The sequence below is a fragment of the Podarcis tiliguerta genome (assembly GCF_965153285.1).
Source record: "Podarcis tiliguerta genome assembly, chromosome: 5".
NCBI classification, from domain to species: Eukaryota; Metazoa; Chordata; class Lepidosauria; order Squamata; family Lacertidae; genus Podarcis; species Podarcis tiliguerta.
The window spans coordinates 54,353,582-54,375,139 of record NC_139538.1 but is presented as its reverse complement, the minus strand read 5'-3'; the positions used below and the strand labels follow the sequence as shown (position 1 = coordinate 54,375,139).

Genomic DNA, 21,558 nt, shown 5'->3' with positions numbered 1-21,558 from the left:
CAAAGAGAAAGAGAAACCAGAGTGCACCAATATTTAAAGACTATGGTCCCACCCACTCAATTTGCAACATACAATTTGCCCCAGCAACCCGGTTATCCAATCACAGATGCCAGGCAATAACTATTAACCAGCCTGGCAACAAGAGGCCTGGCCCGGTGGCCCACACCGCAACACGTGCTCTCATTTATTGGAGAACACGCTTTATCACTTTTTGTTCTTCATCTGCCATTTTGCAGTACACAACAGGTTTCAATCTGTCTATTAAAACTAATGGAGGCATCATGTCTGTATTGAGTTCAATGGGCACACTGGATTTTTGTGAACATTTTATTTTCAAGCATTCACAAAAGCTCGAAGGCTTTTGCGAGTACTTGAAAATAAAATGTTCTCAGTGGAAATGCTTGGAAAACTCAAATGATTTTCAAGTGGAACATGGGGACTTTTGTTCATCGCTAACGCAGTGGTGCTGGTTAGAACAGAGCTGGAAGGTCAAACTCAGCAGACTGAACAAGAGAGACTCTATATATAGGAGGGCAAGCTTACCACATTTGTGAAGTAATACACATTAGCATCTAAAGAGAAGGGGAGTCGGGGTATAAAACTATTAAAGAGGCTATAATTACTTGCACCACTGGTTGAAAATAGTAACTTGTGGAATTTAGGACTGAGATTATTTTTGTAGGGAAATGATAACTTTTATCCCTATTTAAAGGTTCCGTTCATATGCTGCTTCTGATCAGCTTATACTTAGGGAGAGCTGTGGATTTATGCAAGATTACATGTTCTTTTCCTCACACAAGGGAAGATGTAAATCTTAAACTGGCCCATTGTGACATTAAATTCCTTGTAAGAAGTTTTAGTCATGCCATATTCAAATAAATGGATGAACTTATGGTTCATTCATTTCCCCCCTGTGAAAAGGAGGCACACAGATGTGAAGTAGGGGAGGAAGTAAAATCTGATCAGGCTCATAGACTGTTTGCCTTGTCTCATTTGATTTGTGTCCATAGGCTCAGCCTCTTTCCAGATTAGTCATTTTTACAAAATGGGAGAAAAAGTGGTAAATCAGTTTCCAGTGCCATCAGCATTTCCTGCATCATGGCCACATATATAAAAATCAAATATTAGAATGTAAATTGGCTTTTAATTTTTTTTCTTTTTTGAAAGATAGTCATAGGGAAAACACACTAGCGCCTGATGTGAATGTTTTCCTTATTAGAATTCTATTCTCATCAGCAGCACTACATAGAATAAGAGCTGTCAGCAGTAGTGCTCCCCATTGCCCAAGTCACCTCATGGCCCCCTGCAAGGCAGACAGTGCACTGTTGACTTGATAAATATATTTTGTGGCCTCTGAATGTTAACAGATGGTAATTGTATGCAAGAGAGCTGGATGAAGTGGCTTTCTTCTGTAAATGATCTGGAAATGCTCTGCAATATGACTCTAATATTCACCAGCTGTTGCTTTAGTGTCTGTCTCATATCGTAATATACCCCTTAACTTGGGAGATACCAATTTTGTCTACTTGTAATGGATACAGTTTCCATTACAATAGATTGTGCTTTTTCTCTCACCACGGGATAAATCTAACCCTATATATACTGCTGAATTGTAAATTCTTTATTCCTGACAGCCAAGTAGCATAACTGTGCCTTGCCATAATGTAAATATTTGATGGGTAGAGTAAAGACCCACATGCTGGTTTCATCCTAACCTAAGGGAGGTTTCACCAATATTATTGTCACTATTTATTTGTTTTGGGGTTTTCTTTAGAGGAATGCTGTAGGGATGGAGAAAGAAAAGCTAAGAGTCCTAAACTGGACTGGAGTTAAATGTGTGTTTTATGTCTAGAAAAGTTGTGCACTGATATACAGCATTGCTTCCCCCTGTAAACTAATTGACTTCCAGTCATTTTGAGCCATGGAATTCTATAATGATGGATCACGTAGCTCAGCTGTAAAATATCTTCAGAGATACTAGTATTTGGCCAAAAGAGAATCTGAGTTATCTTGGGTGCTGGAAGAGAATACAATGGCCATGGTTGTGGTAATGCCTAGATATTCCTCATTGGTGCTGTTCCCCTTAATATTCCAGCAGTAGCTGCAGTGCACATATTTTCCTTTCCTAGAATCTGCACGAACAAGGGGATTCATACAGCAATTTATTTAAATTTAGGAATGCAACAGAACACTACGGCAGCTGAACTTGCAGTTGCTCTTCTGCTGCCCTAGCACTACATGTGACTGTTGTGCTATGGCATGCCTGCTCACTCACTTTTCCTTTCCAATGCCTTTGTTTTCCTTCTCTTTTCCTTCTGGCATTAGAGAGACAAGCAGGCAGCTACCATGCAGCTGCATGTTTCCTTAGTTGTGGAAAAACACATTTCTGTACCATGACAACACAGAGGGAAGAGGAACAGTCACACTGTTGAGAGCTGCAGGCCCATGTGACCACCCGTGAACATTTATTTAAAGCCTGGTTCAGCCTTTCATTTTTGCTATCATTAAACAGCTTCCGCAAAATTGTTAACATAGGGAACACATCAAGAACCAAGTATTTATGCTGATAGAATTGAAATAAGGAACTGTGCTTGAAAGAAATGGTTCCACTTTTTATGCTAGGTTCCATTTCCTCTGCAATCTTTTCTGATGAAGAGGCAGTCATGTGCACCTACACTTAATTGTGATAGATTATGGCAGCCGGTAACAGCATCAAGTGAGCCATAAGTAGCAAGAGCAGCTGGAATCCTCATCAGTAAAGATTTGGTTTTTAGAAAGATGTCCCACAAAGCAAAATAAATAAATAAATAAATAAATAAATAAGGAAATATCCTACAACTTATACAGATTTCATTAGAATATAAGAATCTCCTGACAAGGAGTTTGTGGGCACTCCACTGTCTACATGGAGTTCCCTTGCTGTACCATAGTATAATCACTAAACCGTGTAAGGTGTGCTTCAGCCTTGCACACTCCCATCTCTTCTCCCCTGCATCTGGGAGAAAGACTACCTAAGCTTTTCATTTTAATCAACCCTTTAGTTAGCTAACAGTTTTACCCTTTAGTTAGCTAACAAGGAGGTTAACTCTAATTATGGTATGTCTCAAAAACATAGGAAGTTGAAACCTTGGTTTCTGAAGCTGTACTGCTTAAATAAACCATAGTCAATGTGAACCAGGTTCCCTAGTTCAGCAAAATCTTGCAAAGTCCCCCCTCTTGGCCATGCAGAGGTAGGGGAGTTTTGAGAGCTAAAGACTTGTGCATAAACCATATCTTATCTGGGCATACAAACATGACATATGTCTCTCTAACAACTCTTGGGAAAATCAATTTCATTCCCTCTTTGGAGAAATGTTCTACCAAGAGAAACTAAGGCTGCAATCTTAATCCATACTTACCTGGGAGGATGTTCCACTGATCTCTGAGACTTAATTTTGAGTAGACATATATGTGATTCTGTTGTGACACACATACATAAACAGACTGTTCAGGAAAAGGTCATCAGAAAGGAGATTGATTTCAGCTAAGGGGTTTGGAGAAGGAGATAAGACCCTTTCTAAAGGTCATTGTACTTAACCAAGATATAGGCATTAGTTTCCTGTAATGGGGAAATTGGTTATAAGAATTTGATTGGTCTTTTAAGATATACATTTTAGTGAATTGTTTTTGTTTTAAAAAAGTATAACTGATAGACCATTGACAGAGCATACTGTGCTGGGCATAGTTCTGCTAATTTTCAAACAAGTTCTAACAACAGAAAGCACACAGAGAGAAACATATTTGAAGTTGATTATAATCAAAATGAATGACAGATCCCAAGTTTTTTGAGGAATGTCCCTTGGTATCAAGATAAACCCACAACAGCTAATATTTTGCTTCAGTGCAAAGATTAGCATTGCATAATAGTAATCACAATTTAGGGTTGCCATATTTCAGAAAGTGAAAATCTGGACAGGAAAGTTGTTAAGCTCCCCCCCCCATTTTTTTTAAAGTTTTTGATCTATTTTTAAATGATACTCCCAGCACAGGTTGCCTTATGTCCAGATTATCCCAGATGTTAAAGCGATTTCCTTCCTATCACAATTGTGGCTAGCTTTAGTTGCAATTCTTATTTCTTGATCCTAAACTCTAGGGGGTAACTTCATGGTTATGTAAGTACAGAAAGCTGCTGCCCTCCTATAAGATTAGGTTTTAATTCTGAGACAGAATTTCATACTCGTGTTCTATTTTGGAATGGATATGTATGATCATGTTATTTATTTTTATCTGTTTAAGTTTCCTGCCATCTTGAGCAAGCATAGAGAAACTGCAGTCCTCCAGATCTTGTTAGACCATAACTCCCATCAGTCCTAGAAAGCATGATTGGTAGCCCACCAACATCTGGATGGCCACAGGTTCCCCACCTCTGATCTAGAGAATGTGATTAAATGGTGTTGGCAAGAAAGAGCCATCTAAATGAGCTGCATATGCCAGCCATCCTTTTGGCTCACTTTCTTGGCCACCTTCTCGCCTGTCTAACCTAGATAGCAAGCGCTATTAGCTAGCACTGATGTTACTCAAGGCAGAAATTGCAAACTTCACCTTTCTCGATTTCTTTTGATAATGTGCTTTTAGTGAGCTCTAACCTTCTTCTACACACACATTTCTGCAGGGAAATTGGGGGGAATTGTTTATGTTTCAAAGTGCCGCATTTAATGAATCGTCTGGCTCCATCCTTCCTGTTTTTCTCATATCTTCCAGTTTCACAGCCAACTATTTCATGCACAGTAAAACAGGCGGCTGCCTAAGGCAGCAAAATATTAAGAACGGCCAAATATTCAGCACGTCTGTATTGTCAGTGAAATAGAAGCTGGGAGTGGCACATTTTTCTGTTTGTTTTCATTATACCTACAGACAGAGCTTCCCATTCGTACATGGCTCTGTTGTTATAACATACCACACAGAGACGCAGCAGTTAGTGAGATCCTCCTTTCCCACCTCTGGCTGTTCTGACATCTCTGCTGCACTCTCTTTTCCTCCTTCTCATGAAAATCAATAGAGTTTTTATTCGTCACATGAAAGGAAGGGGGGATATCTTTCAAAGTAAACAAGCTTGAAGCTGCTAGCAGGTGTTTTACCTTAAAACATCTTTTAAAACAAAAGGTGACAGCGGGCTGAAGTAAAGTGTATCAAAATTCTAAGGTCAAAGTGGTTCCTAGGGATGAGTGTGACTTTGTGTAGCAGGCACAGGTCAGGGAAGGGGCCACGGCAGGAGGGAATGAACAGATAGTGAGACCAGAGGAGAGGTGGCTGAAAAAGAGTGTTCGGTGGACACTGGACTGGAAAAGAAGACCCCGAAGGAAGGGTATTTGGAGGTGAGGGAGGCTTGAGAGTAAGATAACTGAAGATGGGGAATCAAAGAAAGGAGTGACTAATAAGCAAGCAAGTGGCCATGCAACTGGGATAATCAATATAAAAGTGGTAGCAAAAGCTACAAGAATGAATAAGCGCAGCAAGGAATATAGTCTACAATGAGCAATATGGAGTCAAGATCTGAATCGTGTGGTTCATATGGCTAGTTTGAGAGATAAAAATGGTAAGTTAGCAAAGAGAAGACAAGTAATAGTATTATTAGATCTTGTTCCTATAATATTTTTTCTCATCTGACACCCCTGGCATGACCAAAGAGATGGTGGGAAGATGTTTGGGAAGTACGCTCCACTAAGGTGAGGTACTTGTAGGATTCCTTTGCCAGATAGGCAACTTGGATCACCCTGGCATTTCAGTTTAATTTTCTTTGGAATGGAGCTGTGAGACTTCTGCTGGAATAAACAAGAAATTAAAGCACAGCCTTACTATACAAATAGCACTCTTCCTTTTCTTTTCTTGCCTGGACAATAGCTATTGGTTTATTACTATGATGATGTGGGATGGCTTAGCTGCAATTGTGCTTCAATTGTTCCTGTGTTATTTCATTTACAGATTGTATTCTGATTATCTTTACTTTGCAAGTGCTAACAAATCTGTAGAAGACTTCCATGAAAAAGTGGCTGAATCACTGCAGCTCTTTGAAAATTGCCTGGCAGATTACTCCCTGAGAGCCTGTGTGTACAACAACACCATTAACAATGCCATGCCTGTACGTACATTTCAGTTCTCACCTGATATGATTCTTAGGCAATAGAATTTCATGAAGCTGGTATTATCACATATTAGAATATGTAACAAATACATTATAGAATGAAAAAACCCCACTGTCTTCATAAACTTGGGTTTGAACCTGGTGGTTCATATAACAAAGTCTTTCTGCTTAAAAATAAATCCATCCACATAGAAGACAAAAGGCTGGATCTTCTTCTAAATTGGGGATTTAACTGTTTATCTTTGGTAAGATAGGAGCATTCCATCAAGTGAGCACCCAGCTAGAGCATTAATGGGTCCATTCATGTACTATCCCCTTTCTCCCCTGTGAGGAACCTTTACAGCATTTGGGTCTTTTTAGTCTGGAGGGAAAGGGAAGTAAAGAGGAACATGATAGAGGTGTATAGAATTATGCATGGCACAGTGAAAATGAAGACGGGGGCATTTTTCTACTTTTCTCATAACCCTGGTCTAGAACAAGAGATTATCCAATGAAGCTGAATGTTGGAAAGCCAGAAGTACTTCTTCACACAATGCATACTTAAGATATAAAATTTGCTGCCACAAGATATGGTCATGGTCACCAGCTTGGCTTTCAAAGGGGATTAGACAAATCCAGTATTGGAGGGCAGCATAACAGCTGAGGGAGAACTATCACCTCCCCACTGGGCTTCCCTGATGCATGTATGCCAGGGTTGCCAACCGTTATGGTTCCGTGGGCACATTTGCAAACCAGATAAACTGTTGTGGGTGCAATGGATGTGCTGCAGCTGTACACATGAGCCCTGCAAGGATGCACAGCACATACCCACTCACTTTCTCCCCATCTCCATTTAGGCTTTAAAAATGTTTTTTGCTGTTTTTCAAGCCTACTATGGGTGCAGAGGCAGAGATAAGAAGTTAACCTTCCAAAGACTAATTTCAGGAATGGGAGTCCTCTGCTATAGCACATACGGTGACCCACGAGCATGTCACATTCCTGCAATAAAGCTATGCCTTGCATAATCTCACTTATTATTGTCTGCCTTGGCCAATTCATTTGGAGTGTTTTCTTAAAAACAATAATTTATTTTGTTTTTCATTCTTTTAGGTAAGGCTCCAGGTTGGGCTGTATGTTGTTTTTCTCTTGGACTGGCTGACAGTTTTTAATAAAGATCAAATACTAGTTCTCCGCCTGGAGGATCATGCATCCAACGTTAAGTTTACTATGCACATGGTGTTCCAGTTTCTGGATTTAGGTAGGAAATTTTCTGACCTTTCTGATTAAAGCACATTTAATGAATTTGCCCTGTTTTTCTAAGGTTTCTGTTTCAGCCCCCTTCCTAAATCTGCTCTCAGACAGTCCCAGGTAATTGCTCTGTAGTTAGATCACATATATTCAACCTTAAAGAAAAACAAGTTGCTTAAATTTAGCCATTCTTTGTCTTTTAACCAAGAGGTATGCTATTTTAAATTTAATTTTAACCCACAGGTTCATGTTACCTTTGGGTCACTTGCCACATGCTTTCCTATACAGATAGTATAAGAATATTGTATTTAAGACTGTTGCATGTTCATTGTAAGAACTGGCGTATTTAAGAATGTTGCATGTTCATTGTAAGAACTGGCATATGTACAGACTTATGAAGTTGCATCAACTTATGGCTGCACACTCCCCCCCTCCACATGGAGCAATTTAGTGATTATCTATATAAAAAATCGCCTTCAGTGAACCATTTCTATGTGGAAACTGATCAACATGTGCTGCTATGCTAAATACCAGCCTTTAGGTCAGGCTTGGGAATCAGGCATGGGGAACTGTGGCCCACAGGCTAAATTAGGCCCACCAGGGATTCTAATTTGTCCCATGAGGCCATTTTTTCTTTCGCCGTGTCCACCTGCTGTCATCTATGGGTAAGGGAAAGCTGCAACTGCAAAGGAACAATCGGGAGCATTTGAGTGTGGTTCCAATTGTTCTCCTACAAATGGGACTTGGGTTTGGTGTTTTTTGGTTTTTTTTGTTTAAATGGCACCGATGCAAATCCTGCTGGGAACTGCTCCACTTAGGAGCTCCAAGTGGAGCTGATTCCTGGGCTTGTATTCAGCTCCACCCAGATGTCAAAGTGGCCTACCTCTGCTTTAGATCATCAAAAGGTTGCAGCATGTAATGTGTTTCAAAAGTGAATTGCTATCATTTTTGCATGAGGGTGTGCTGGACCTCTATGCATGAGTGACATAAATGCTTCCTGACATCAGGAGCTCCATCATAAGAGGATAACTTTTAAGAAAAAAGGAGAAAGAATGTACATTCATGATTATTTTATGCTAAATTGTTCCGAGAAAACAATCAGCCATAAGGATTTATTCTGTTTGGATGAAGGTTGGTTTAGACATTTTAAAAATAGATGAACAATTCATGCTGCTTACGATGCAAAATGATTTAAGTGATACATGGGGGACGGAATCATCTTATGTTTTAAATGCAGTTAACTTTTAAGTATTTAAAAACTGTCTAAATACTACAGAACATAACCTGGAGTAGAACAGTTGCATTAAACTTGTATTAATATGTGGGAATTAGGGTGTTGAGCTAGAACGATCCAGCACCAGCAGGGAATTATTTTTTTTTACATTGTGTAAAGAAAGAAAAGAACATACCGTATTTTTCGCCCTATTGGACGCACCGGCCCATAGGACGCACCTAGTTTTCAGGGGGGGAAATCAAGGGAAAAAATATGATTTCCCCCCCGCAGCTCTGGGAGCAGCGGACAGGCTGCATGCAGCCTGTGCGCTACTCCAAGACCTTCTCCCTGCTTTTGCGGGAGGTGGCGGAATTCCCCCACATCCCGCAAAAGCTCACAGGAGCTGTGCGCGACTCCTATGGGCTTTTCGACCAGGAGGGAAAAGGGACTGAAACGGCCAGTCAGTCCCTTCTCCCTCCTCGGGGAAAAGCACCCAAGAGCGGCGTGCTCTTTAAAGGCTGTGCGGCTCCTACGGGCTTTTCTACGAGGTGGGGGAATTCCCCCACCACCTAGAAAAGCCAGCAGAAGCCGCGGAGCCCCTTTAAAGAGCGCACGGCTTTTGCCTGCTTTTAGGGAGGTGGGGGAATTCCCCCATCTCCCGCAAAAGCCCACAGGAGGGTTGGAGAGTAGCGGGATGGTGTCGCGCGCCTCCCCGCTGCCCCCCATCCTCTGGGGCTGGCGAAGGGGGAAGCGCTGCTTCCCCCCCCCCGCCAGCCTCGAAGCCGGGTTGGGGAGTAGCGGGAAGGCGTCGCGCGCCATCCTGCTGCCCCCCATCCTCTGGGGCTGGCGAAGGGGGAAGCGCTGCTCCCCCCCGCCAGCCTCGAAGCCGGGTTGGGGAGTAGCGGGAAGGCGTCGCGCGCCTTCCTGCTGCCCCCCATTCTCTGGGGCTGGCGATGGGGGAAGCGCTGCTTTCCCCACCGCCAGCCTCAAAGAGCAGACTCTCCTGGCTCCAGCGGAAGCAACGCGAAGCCTCCGGAGCGCAGGCTTCGGAGGCTTCGCGTTGCTATCGCTGAACCCAAGGAGCCTGCATTCACCCCATAAGAGGCACACACATTTCCCCTTCATTTTTGGAGGGGGAAAAGTGCGTCTTATAGGGCGAAAAATACGGTATATTTACTTAGAATGGCTTGTACACTACAGCTTGCAAGTGGAACAGGAGCCACACTCCTCTTCATGTTTTCACATGGTCCCTTTGCACTAACATACCCAGGGTTGTATCCAATTAAGTTCTATTCAGTGTAGACTCACTGAAATTAAAGGCCCAAAGTTAATTATCTCCATTCTTTCCAATGGGCCTACACTTGAATAGGACAAAATGGTTAGAATCCCTATTTCTGCATCTCAGGCTCACGCTCCTACAGGGCAAACAATGTTCTGAGGTTAAATGCATGCAAGCATTCAATATGCATGAATTCCCTTCCTTAAAGAGAGGGAATGTAAGTGAACATAACCAGAGCCATTGTGCAAGAGAAGGGGAGAATTAACCCTTTCCTCACATAATGGAGTCGCACTGAAAAAGGTCCTTAATGACAACTTCAAGGCGCATAAGGCTTTCAGTGGCTACTAGCCATGATGACAGTGTTCTATCTCCACTGTTGGAGACAGCATGCTTCTGAATACCAGTTTCCGGGAATCACAAGTAGGGAGAGTGTTGTTGTGCTCAAGTCCTGCTTCTAGGCTTTCCACAAGCATCTGGGTTGCTGCTATGAGAACAGGGCACAGGACTAGATGTGCCTTTGGCCTGATCCAGCAGAGAGCTCTTCTTCATATATGTTCTTTCCAAAGCTGCTATATTAGCCCTAGCAGAGAAGTTTCCATTGGCATCAATAGCAGTTGTGGGTGGGGGTGCATCACAGCATGTACAGAAAAGGCTAAGCTTCCTCTCTACATTCCATGGGGCTGTATCTTGCTTATCCCTACCAGCCGAAAAGAACAAAAGAACAACAATTAAAAAACCAAAATCTTGTATAGTAAATGCTTGCAAACATTTCATGCCATGTATAGTTTGGTCCTAATAGAAGGGATGGTGTGTGCTTCAGGCACTGCCAAGAAGTCATGCTCCCTGTTCAGATAACAAGCTATAATGTCCAAAAGCCATGATTATACATATCATGTCAATTAACTTGGAAATGTTTGAGGACATGCATAACGGAAAGTTATACAAGCATATTTTGTGGTTATCTTTTTCCTTTTCTTAATTTTACTATAGGTGCTCTAAGTGAAAAAGAAGAAGCTCTAATTACCAAAAGTCCTGCGTCAAACACTAGGAGGCCTGAAGATCGCAATTTGGGCCCTATGTTACCTATCACAAAGGAAATTCTACGAGATTTCTATCAGCCTTTCAACACAAAACTGGCTCAAGTTCTTTCTGATGAAGCTTTTTTATGGAAAAAATCCTGATGTGTCAATTCCGGTGCCACAAACACAGTGCTTGGGATTATTTTTAAATCTTGTTTTCAGGTGCAAGCAATTGCCCACTCTGAGGCCAAGCAAGCCTACTGCAGTTAAATCTTTGTCTCCATGTTCAGCATACAATATGTCAACAAAGTTATATCAGATTTGCCATAGAAGAACATAAAGCTCTATCAATGTCTTTTGTAAACTTTTCTCTCTCTCAGCAAACAGTGCACCAATAGCCTTGATATGAAGCAGTCTCGCATTCTGTGGTTATGGTTTTTGAAATGCCATTTTTAAGCTATTGTTACAGTACAGAAAGCACTAGCCACCTAAAAATGCACATTCATTCTAATTTTTAAGATATGTCTCGCATTCTTTTGAAACTATTCAAAACAGCTTTTTAACCATTAAAAGTTAATTGATTTTCATCTGGAAGTCTGTTTTTAATTTCAACAAACTCTTCAATATGTGTTCTCTTTGCCCATAATAAACCTATTGAATCTGCCTGAGCTGTGTAACTTAATTCAAAACCAAGTAACTTTTTAATGGATGATTGTGTCTTAGTAAGCCCAGAGCAGAATGAATCCTTCCTCTGTAACAGTGATCAAGAGAAGAATTTTCTCAATGGTGACGTACTCTAAAATATTAATTCAAAAGAGGGCTGACTTTCAAACTGATGTATAAACTGATCATAAAAAGTTTACAATCGAATAAAATAAAAGAGGGAGGGAAATTATTAGCTTTGCTTTTTGTTTTGTATAGTTATGTGCTGTTGCTATCCCTATGCAATATGGGCCTCATCCAAAAGCTAAGAGCAGATCTAGCTATAGAATTACAATATTTCACTGAAGTACACAGCCTAAAATCCTGATGATTAGGCCTGATGATTAGCTTAGGCCAGTTGTGGTTAATATTTTCAGCCCAAGGGCAGCATTCAAGAATGGCCACATACTAGCACAAAGTGGTTTGGGCCACCAAACATGCACTCGCTCTAACTTGTGCATGCATACACACAGAATACAAATTCCACACACATACTCATACACACACAAATTCATGCATACACATATTGAGTTGACTTCCCTCACTATCCATTCTAGACCAATGAGTTTTTTTGATTAGCTCCTTGAGCCTTCCAGCCAAGGCACTGCTCAAGGTCCAAGTAATTCATTCTGAAGTAGTACTTATTCACATTATCTCCCCCTCATGCAGGGGAAGCCCCTATCTGAACAAGGGTTTAAGACCCATTGGCTACCCTCAACTGGTTTAGTCGGCAAGTCAAAGCAGTTTCCTGGGATGTGGCCTCTGTCACATGCTAACAGCTTCCAGGAGCCACAGGTGAGAGTTGAGTGCAGGGTGGGAACCAAAGACAGACAAACTACTCTAGAAGGAGCACGATGATTCCCCCACCAGAGGTACTACCCCTTCTCAACACCCCATACACCCTTCTCAATGGCTACTAGTTAAAAAAATGTTCTGCATGAGAAAGAAAAGAAAGAAAAAGAAACTTTCCCCAGGAAGGACTCAATGGAAGTAACACATCACAGCCCACAGTGAAGCAAAATGGTGCTACAGCTTTCCCATGGAAGGCGGCAGGATGCTTATCTGAGATGTGTATCTGATACAAGCTGTTGTGACTGCAGTAGCAACAGGCGACAGACCTATGATTCTGAAGCCGACTCTGTTGTTGGCTTCTCAACCACAAATGCTGAGGCTTAACTACTCTGAAAACCTCTGAGGGTTGCTTTGCACACCTTGCCAGTCAATAGCAGAGTGGTTCCTCCCCCTTCTCTTTTTGCCACCACAAACATTGCATTATTGGAGGTCTTGTGGACCACCACATATAACTTAGGCTAAATACAGCCTGTGGGGTAGACACCCCTGGGCTACACAACCAATCAATGTGCAAGCTAGGCCCACACTACAATTAAGATGGCTGCCATGAGACCTAGCTTACATCAGCTTAACTAGTTTACTGTATAATCTATGCTCTCCCAACAGCAACATCATTAATAATCATATAAAAAAGAGAGGAAGTATAAACACTGGCACCCACCTAGTTCTCCACTTGGCTTTCAAAGAGATGGGGATGAGTGGGACCAGGAGGGAATGATCATCAGCTGCCTTCTCATACCGCTCCCTCAGAAAGTGTTTCTTGTCCCCAAGAGCATCCAGGAAGCTCAGCCCTAGCCAGTTAGCTGGCACCTCAGTAACATACAGCACATGAAAGTTCTGAAAGACAAAAAGAGATGGAGAATTTGTCCCATCCCCCCTCCAAAGGTATTAATTCCAAAATGTAAAGGGAATATTAACTGTAGCATTCAAAATACTAATGCAAGCACATTGGGAAGATCAATTTTAACTTAACACATAAAAAGTATTGTTGCCATGCAAGCACAGATAAAAGCATATCTCACACTGCAAAAACAAAACAAAAAAAACATACAAAAGAAAACAACCACCATCACCATTAACTCCAAAGGAAAACAGCTCTTAGGACCCTGGAGCAGTGTGATGAGATCTTCATTGTAGACATTCATTCTTGAAGCCTTCCTTCAGTATCTCCCTCCATTACCCCTCCCCTCTCCCTCTCTCACACCCCTGCCCAGGAGACTCTCATCCATTTTGTTATATTTTTATTTCCATTTTCTCTCCTACAGTACCCAATTTGCTTCTTGGAGACCTCTTTGAAAGGCCTCTTTCCTTCATTATTATTGCATAGAAACCCAGGGATAGCTAAGAGCATGGATCCCACTCAAGGGGAAAAGCAAAAGCAGACAGGTAATATTTCTTGGAGTGCAGCTGTGGATTAAAGTTATGGGAGGATGTTGAGGGTAATTCTCTGCAGATCTCACACATTCCTCCGCATCTTTGTTAGCCATGACGCTAGAGAGCCATCATAGGGCCAAACTACATGTTACATAAAGTCCTTGTGCAACACATGTTTATGACTTGCCTGTTCTCCTTTGTAAGAAAAGGGGGTGGGGGTGGTTGGGTCAAGACTAGATGGAGTTGTGGCATGTGGGGTAAGGGGGTTAAACCCTCCCTCCAGTTTCTTTACCACCAACAAAGACATCTAGAATGTGCTATTTGCTTCATCAATACCTTACGGGGCAAAGAGCACCTGGAGGGAGGGTGATTTTAGAGAGGGAGCAGGAAATGGTGGAGCGGGGAGGTTAATTCTGCCATGGCCCTTCTGCATTCATTAAGGAGAAGAAGTGGCAGATCCTAACTGAAAGTTTAAACAGTGTGCTTCATGTAATGGGCAGTTTGGCCATTAGGCTGCGGTTCTATTTTTCTGCCAAATCTCACACCAAGTTATGTGACGCAGTGAAGAGAAGTGAAATAGATTAAAGGCTGAAAAAATAGATGGGCCCAATGCATAGCGAGTTCTGATGATGCACCGCAAAACGTAAACTCAGGGGTGTGTATTTGCTTAGGGATCTAGTGTTATAGGGAGCAATAAGGGGGCAATCCTAACTTCTAGGCCGACAAGCAGCAGGGCTGAACAAAATGGTGGAGCCACTGCCATATATGAAGCCCCACTGCTCATGCCATCTAGGACAGAAGCCTCCCTCCCTGATTTTTTTGCTGTGCCAACTCCAGGCTTACGATCCAGCAGATCCATGGGTGGCCCAACTCTTCCTCTCCCTGCCTCCATTCCACTGTAGTTCAGACGCACGTCCTGCTGGCAGAGCTTAGTGGAGTCAAGTGGATGTATCCCAGATCTCTCTCTCTCTCCCCCCCCCCCACTACTGGTCAGGATAGTCTGCCCTATATATCTCTCTATATATATATTATTTATGAAGGGATGCGGGTGGCGCTGTGGGTTAAACCACAGAGCCTAGAACTTGCTGATCAGAAGGTCGGCGGTTTGAATCCCTGTGACGGGGTGAGCTCCCGTTGATCGGTCCCTGCTCCTGCCAACTTAGCAGTTCGAAAGCACGTCAAAGTGCAAGTAGATAAATAGGTAGCGCTCCGGTGGGAAGGTAAACGGCGTTTCCGTGCGCTGCTCTGGTTCCCCAGAAGCGGCTTAGTCATGCTGGCCACATGACCCGGAAGCTGTACGCCAGCTCCCTCAGCCAATAAAGCGAGATGAGCGCCACAACCCCAGAGTCGGTCACGACTGGACCTAATGGTCAGGGGTCCCTTTACCTTTATATTATTTATAACATTTCTGTGAAAGAATTATACCTAAGGCAGTGTACAATCAAACCAGCACTAATGAGTAATAAAACACAGCAAACAAGAGCAATATTTTCACCAAACACCAACAAGCTGCTGAGTAAAAAGTTTTAACAGCATGCCTGCAATTACGAAGTCCAGTTGCGTAGTGAGGTTCCTCAGGGAGGTTATTCCTGTGGCCACCAGTGAAAATGTGTGACCCAGGGCCTGTTTGCTCTCCTTTTACAAAGAGATCATAAATGTAAGGGAAAACTTCCCCACAATTTCTTAAAACTACCTTCCCAACATTATATGTCCCATGTTTTGGTACTTGCTTATGGTCAAGGATCACGTTCCCACGAGCCTCAGAGTTTTGACCGTACTGTTCTCAAGGGTAAGGAGATAATGAGTAACCTACAGGGCACTGCAATCTGGTTTGGACTAAGACCAGTTGAACAAATCCCAAATATTCCAGCAGCTTTATCATTCAGAGTGGCACTTTAGCATAAAAGACCAGCATTTCCTGGATCAAGGTTTTGCACCATTGCCAGAGTACTTGTCAAGCTTCATACGTTGTCAAAATACAAATTAATTAGGACTTATCATTTAGTTCCACTAATTTCTCTTTAACTGTGGGAATCGAGGGGAGGCTGAAGATAACATAGATTCAGGAAAGGGTGGATTTCAAAACATCCTCTAACCTCTTACTTTGTGCCTTTGGTAGCAAAAAATATTTCAGTAAAGCTTTGCAATGTATCTATGAGTTTTGGAAAGCTGGAAGCAGAAACAGAGTATAATCATACCACAAAGGAAAAATTAGCCTTGAACCAAGACAAACTGACTTTTATATTTATGTAGAAAACAAGGCATTGTTGTCTGTTGATCCCAGGGCTCAGGCATGTCTTTTTCAACCTAATAATCTCAAGATAAACAAAGAAGTTCCTTCAGGCTGTGTATCTGTCACCTTGCCAAGAATTAACCAAGTTTCCCAACTAAGCCAGAGGCATTTTGTGTGTATGTATAAGAAGACACTAAGCTCTTTGCAAGAAAGCAATTTACATTAGATACCTTGTGCAGATTGAGAACGTACATGTGTTTAACGTTACCCTGAACAATGTCTGTCCCTAGTGAAAGCACTTTCTTTTTCTGCCGGTCTTTGAAATAATAGATTCAAAAGAAGAAAAACTAGTGCTGTGCTGCCACCTTGCGGTCATGCATAACACTGTTCTTTGCTATAAGTTTGCAAAACAGAGGAGTTTCTTCTCTGTTACTTCGAACTCTTTTTTGACTTTCTGAAATTATTTCAAGTAAGTTTAGATCTGTATGGTGGAAAGGAGGTTGCTGTTTCGATATTCTCTGGACTCTTCAACCTAAATATAGGACATTTTTGTCACTGAAAAGGGTGGATCTACACTACAGCCATGAGTACTGAAAATTGCTGAATTGCCATGTATCATATTAGTTTATATTCTGTTGGTTGCATCCAACTAAATCAGAGTAGGTCCACTAAAGTAAATTGATCTCACTGGGTCTACTCTTAACTGTGATTTAGATTAAAGGGGGGGCTGGTGCCATTTCCAAAATAGGGCCCCCTATTCCCAGAAAATAACGCATGAAATAAGGTAACACAAAATACCTATTGTAGTATCTAAACACTAACACATTAATTATGATGTAAGCTTTTGTGGGCTACCAACCAACCAACCAACAAATTGTGAGCCTTTAGAGTTTCATAACTGTCAGCAAAACACACACAGTGAGGATATTCAAAGAACAACTGTGTTCTGATCAGCTGCTCTTTGTTTCAAACCATGGCAGGAAATGGTGTGATGCCATATGTATCCCTGTATAGTTTCTTTTTATTTTAATGGTATCTCTGTTGTCTATTGATCTAATTTAAGGGAAAGACCAATAGCTCAGTGGTAGAACATATGTTCTGCATGCAGAAGTTCCCAAGCCCAATCCCTGGGAAGTTCTGCTTGCTGCTTGAAACCCTGCAGAGCTGCTTCCAGTCAGTAATGGCAATGCTGAACTAGGCTGACCCATGGTTTGACTCCATATAAGGCATCTCCCTATATTCCTATGCTTAGAACATACAAATAAAGCGTCAAGGCATGGACAGTGGCCTGGATCGAGCCTGTAACTGGGAACTAGGAGTCAGGACTAAAGAGCAATCCAGAACAGAATGGAAACCCCAAGGCAAGCCTGGTAGAACGAGCCAGGAGTAGGGACCAAAGAGAAAGCACAACCTGAGGAGCCAGAACTGAACAAGTCAGGACTGAAGACCAAGACCAGAAACACAAAACACACTAGATTTCACGTAGGACTGAGCCAGTTTGCCAGTGGTTTAAAACGTGGAGGGGAGAAGGGACTGTGCCTGAAAGTCCTGACCCCAACATGAGGGTTTGTTTTACATTACATGCAAATGTCTGAATACAGTGGTACCTCGGGTTACAGACGCTTCAGGTTACAGACTCCGCTAACCCAGAAATAGTACCTTGGGTTAAGAACTTTGTTTCAGGATGAGAACAGAGATCGCACAGCGGTGGCATGGTGGCAGCGGGAGGCCTCATTAGCTAAAGTGGTACATCAGGTTAAGAACTGTTTCAGGTTAAGAACGGACCTCCAGAATGAATTAAGTTCTTTACCCGAGATACCACTGTATAGCTTTGGTTGAATACATGTAGAAACCTCCCCATAATCATGCACCGTGATCACACAGAGTTCTGGACGGCTGGGATTTTTGAGTGCATTCAGCACATCTAGAAGCCCTCTTCAGACTGAACATGTCTGACAAGGACTCTGCACACTTGGCATAAAATGGTTTCCCCGTGGCTTAGTTAGCTTTATATGGGTGTTGGACTGGATTGTGAGATGTTTGAAACTGCTGTTTAACATGGCTGCATTGCAGTGGAACAGGATGTTGTCGTGCAATGTTTTATGCTCTGTGTCAGCAGGGTTTTTCTCTGAAAAGCAGTCCAGAGATGCTGAAAAGGAATTAATGGATGCAATATGAGCTCCTGATATTGTATAAGAGCAAGCATAAATTTGGCTTGGCAAGATCAGCCCCCTTTTATCCTCCCAGTCAACTGGAGGGCTCAGCTAGCAAGAGATGTACTGGGAGATTTCCCTGGTACGTTAACAAAAAGTGGCAATCTTGCCATGGCCTCTTCTGATGATGATAAGTAACTAAGTTTCCAGTATGGCTCTTGGGTGTGAAACTACCCTGCCCTAGGCTGATGGTAATGGTTATTTCCGATAGTGACAAGCTCCTCTAGCCCCTATCCAGGCTTGCCTTTGAAACATTAACATTTTATGAAATGGCTGCCTTGTCCCTGTGCTGTATCAACATAATGGTGCTTAAAATGATTCATACACAAGTCAACTTGGTGGGGGTTTAATAGACCGCTGAGCTGAAAGCTGCTAGAAGCCATTGGGATCCTGCAGCGTACAAGATCAGAATTTTGGAAAGCAACAACAACAAAGGGCTTTTTTATGAATCTGTGGCATTGGATTGTTCTGTGCAAATATGGGGCATCTGTTATTTTCTACAGGACTGTGGCGCAACAAGGCAGCCTGTAATTAAAAGACATACCTTAAAGGCACAATTGGAAATCCTGCTATTAAGGCGTCATAAATTATGTGTCTTGGATAGACTTGCCTTTAAAAACCTTTTTAGCAGACGTGGAAAACAATACAATGAAGGCACCTGCCTAATCCTAACAGCCAGGGAGCTGCAGAACATCGGTGCTGCTACACTGAAGGATTGGCCAAGAAATAATGTTATGTGGCAATTGCAAAAGGCACATTGCCTATGCACTACACATCTGCACTTATGACTGTATATTGTGACTTTAACTACCCTGAGCTCCATTTATAAAAACTGTAAATAAATAAACAAATATGCACCATGGCTACATTTTGAATACTAGAGAATATCAAAAGCAGCTGCTCCAAAAGTTTAAGACCACCACCTTTCAATTTATTGCCTAATGACAGACCTTTGTCCCAGAGGGGAAAGAACAACATGCTCAGCACCCCTCACTACCCTAAATTGGCTTCAATAGATTCCATGCCTTGTGCATCACCTAAAATTAAACTTCAGATTTGCTAATATAAAGATATCTCCATTTTTCTTTGCTTCTGTTCTCTCCTGGGCTCTGGTTAATGCTAGTGGCAAAGCCAAATTGCTGCTGGCTTTTATATTTCGAGAGGGAAAACAGCTGTTGCTCCTTCATCCCAGCATGCCTTGCTGCAACAGAGATCTTTTTGCAATAAGCAATGGTCTAACTCAGTGTTTTCCAAACTTTCCTCTATAGACCACTTGAAAATTGCCGAGATTCTTGGCAGACACTCAGTATTACTGCCTGTTGTAGCAAGATGCTGTACGATTTTCAATTGTATTTTAAGGGACATGCCATGGACCCTCTGAATGAAGGGGTTCATGGACCACAGTTGCATGATATTCTGCCTCCATTGTTGTTGGCAGTTTGCCTGAATGGCAGCTGCTGGGAATGACAGGTGGGAAGAGTAACCCTGGTCCTGCTTGCAGGCTTCCCATTATCCTATAGGCACCTGGTTGACCACTCTGGGAGCAGAGTGATGAATTAGATGGGCTACTGGCCTGATCCTGATGAGCTATTCTTGTGTATTCTTGTAGTGTGTGCTGTTTTGGCTGCTCCAGAAGGGTAGACAGAAGGGAAAGTGTTAGTTTGTGGGTGAACATATCAGACAACACAGCGATTCTTCAAACAGCTCTTGTTTATTCACAGGCCAGAACAGAACTGAACTGAAGGGTTCAGCCAGCCTGCTTATATAGAGCTCCACTAGAACGCAACAGTAACCATTTTCTGTAACTATCCAATCACTGAACGTCACTTTCAATCCCTTATTTGCATATGTGAACCTGAACTATCTACAGTATCCCCCTGCTGGCCCAGGGTGAGAACTTCAGTACATAACAGAAAGGTGCACAACAGGAGAACTAAAATTGCCATCATCACTGTCAGGGAATGTAAAGTATTTGGATGGGTTTTAGTCAGGAGGGGGGTTGGGAATCAACTGGATTGGGGAATAAGGGAGGCATTTTTGATGAGGAATAATCAGGGCATGTGGATTTGCCAATATCTTGATCTACTTGATCCTTTTTATTTTGTAGGTCTGGGCTTCATCTTTAAAGGCCACATTTCCTAGTTTTCTCTGATCCTCAGTCAGGGAGGAAATCTTCAATGTGCTGAAGAGAAAAGTCCTGCCATCATCGCCAACCTTGTTAAAGAATCTAAATTGCAGTCCAGCCCACCAGCTGGCTAGAGAAGCAGATTTGGCAACCCAGCTCACTGCCTCATTCACTACAGGGGTGTCAAAATCTCTGGAACGAACCCTCTAAATTTTACATATGCCGCTTATTCTAAATACTTAATTATTATGAAGCATCAAGGATAATTATGAAAGTGAATCAAACTAGTGCAGTCAAGAAACATTAATTATAGGGTTTGCAAATAATCTCATACAAGAGTGAATTTTTTGAATTGGATATAGTTTACATTGGAGTTATGAAATATAATCAAATAATAATCATTATGTTAAGAATCTTTGAAATGCCATCAACTTTCCTGTATATAATTTACTACTTCTCCTCTTCCAATTTATGTATGTGCACACATGAACAAATACTCCTTTAAAAATCATGTGCACAGTATTTAGGATTGGGATGGAGGAGGCTAGGCCCAAATTAACACAAAATGATTTTTTTATAGCACAGGAACAACTTATGATTTCCACATAAGCACAATTTTTTCTGTGTTCCAGTATTTATTTTTAAGTGCCTATTTTTCATGTATTCATCTTCTTGTTGCTTAATTGATTATTTCCTTTGGTAGGTCAATTTAGTTAACAAAACAATTTCCCAGGACTTCTTTATCCACTCTCAATGTATGGGGTCTTTCTTCTTTCCATAATTGTGTGATATACGGTATAGCTTAGCTCTCAGAAGTAAGCTGGAAACAGGCTGCAAGTCTATGTCTCTCAATTTTGTTTTTAGTAAACAAAAAAGTAAATATTTTGGATTTATTGATATGGTCTGTTCTTTGTATTGTGTTAAGGACTTTGCCCCAGAAATTTCTTATTTTGATGCACCTTTTAATTTCCTGCATCTCCAACAAAATAGATTCAGCTGATATCTCTTATTTAATTTATGAGGAGTGAAATACCTTTCATACCTTTCATATATGGATTTGGAGGAGGGGGGAATCTTTCAGATTAGCACTTGTAAGTGTTCTCAGAACTGATTTGAATAACCAGGATGGTGATATAGACAGATTGTAATTTGACAGATCACAGTGATATTCTGCAATTTATGAAAGATACAGTGCATTGA

General features: G+C 41.8%; 1 protein-coding gene across 2 annotated transcripts in view; it reads left to right on the top strand.

The window, feature by feature from the left end:
- The window catches only part of CHST15 (carbohydrate sulfotransferase 15), a 72,430-nt gene extending 60,984 nt beyond the window's left edge, over positions 1-11,446 (top strand). For both annotated transcript variants that reach the window (XM_083439696.1, XM_083439697.1), the window contains exons 6-8: positions 5,962-6,118; positions 7,211-7,358; positions 10,831-11,446. In XM_083439696.1, the coding sequence (XP_083295822.1) occupies positions 5,962-6,118; positions 7,211-7,358; positions 10,831-11,021 (496 nt within the window). In that variant the 3' untranslated portion in view covers positions 11,022-11,446. The remainder of the gene's footprint in view (positions 1-5,961; positions 6,119-7,210; positions 7,359-10,830) is intronic.
- The last annotated feature ends 10,112 nt before the right edge of the window (positions 11,447-21,558 follow it).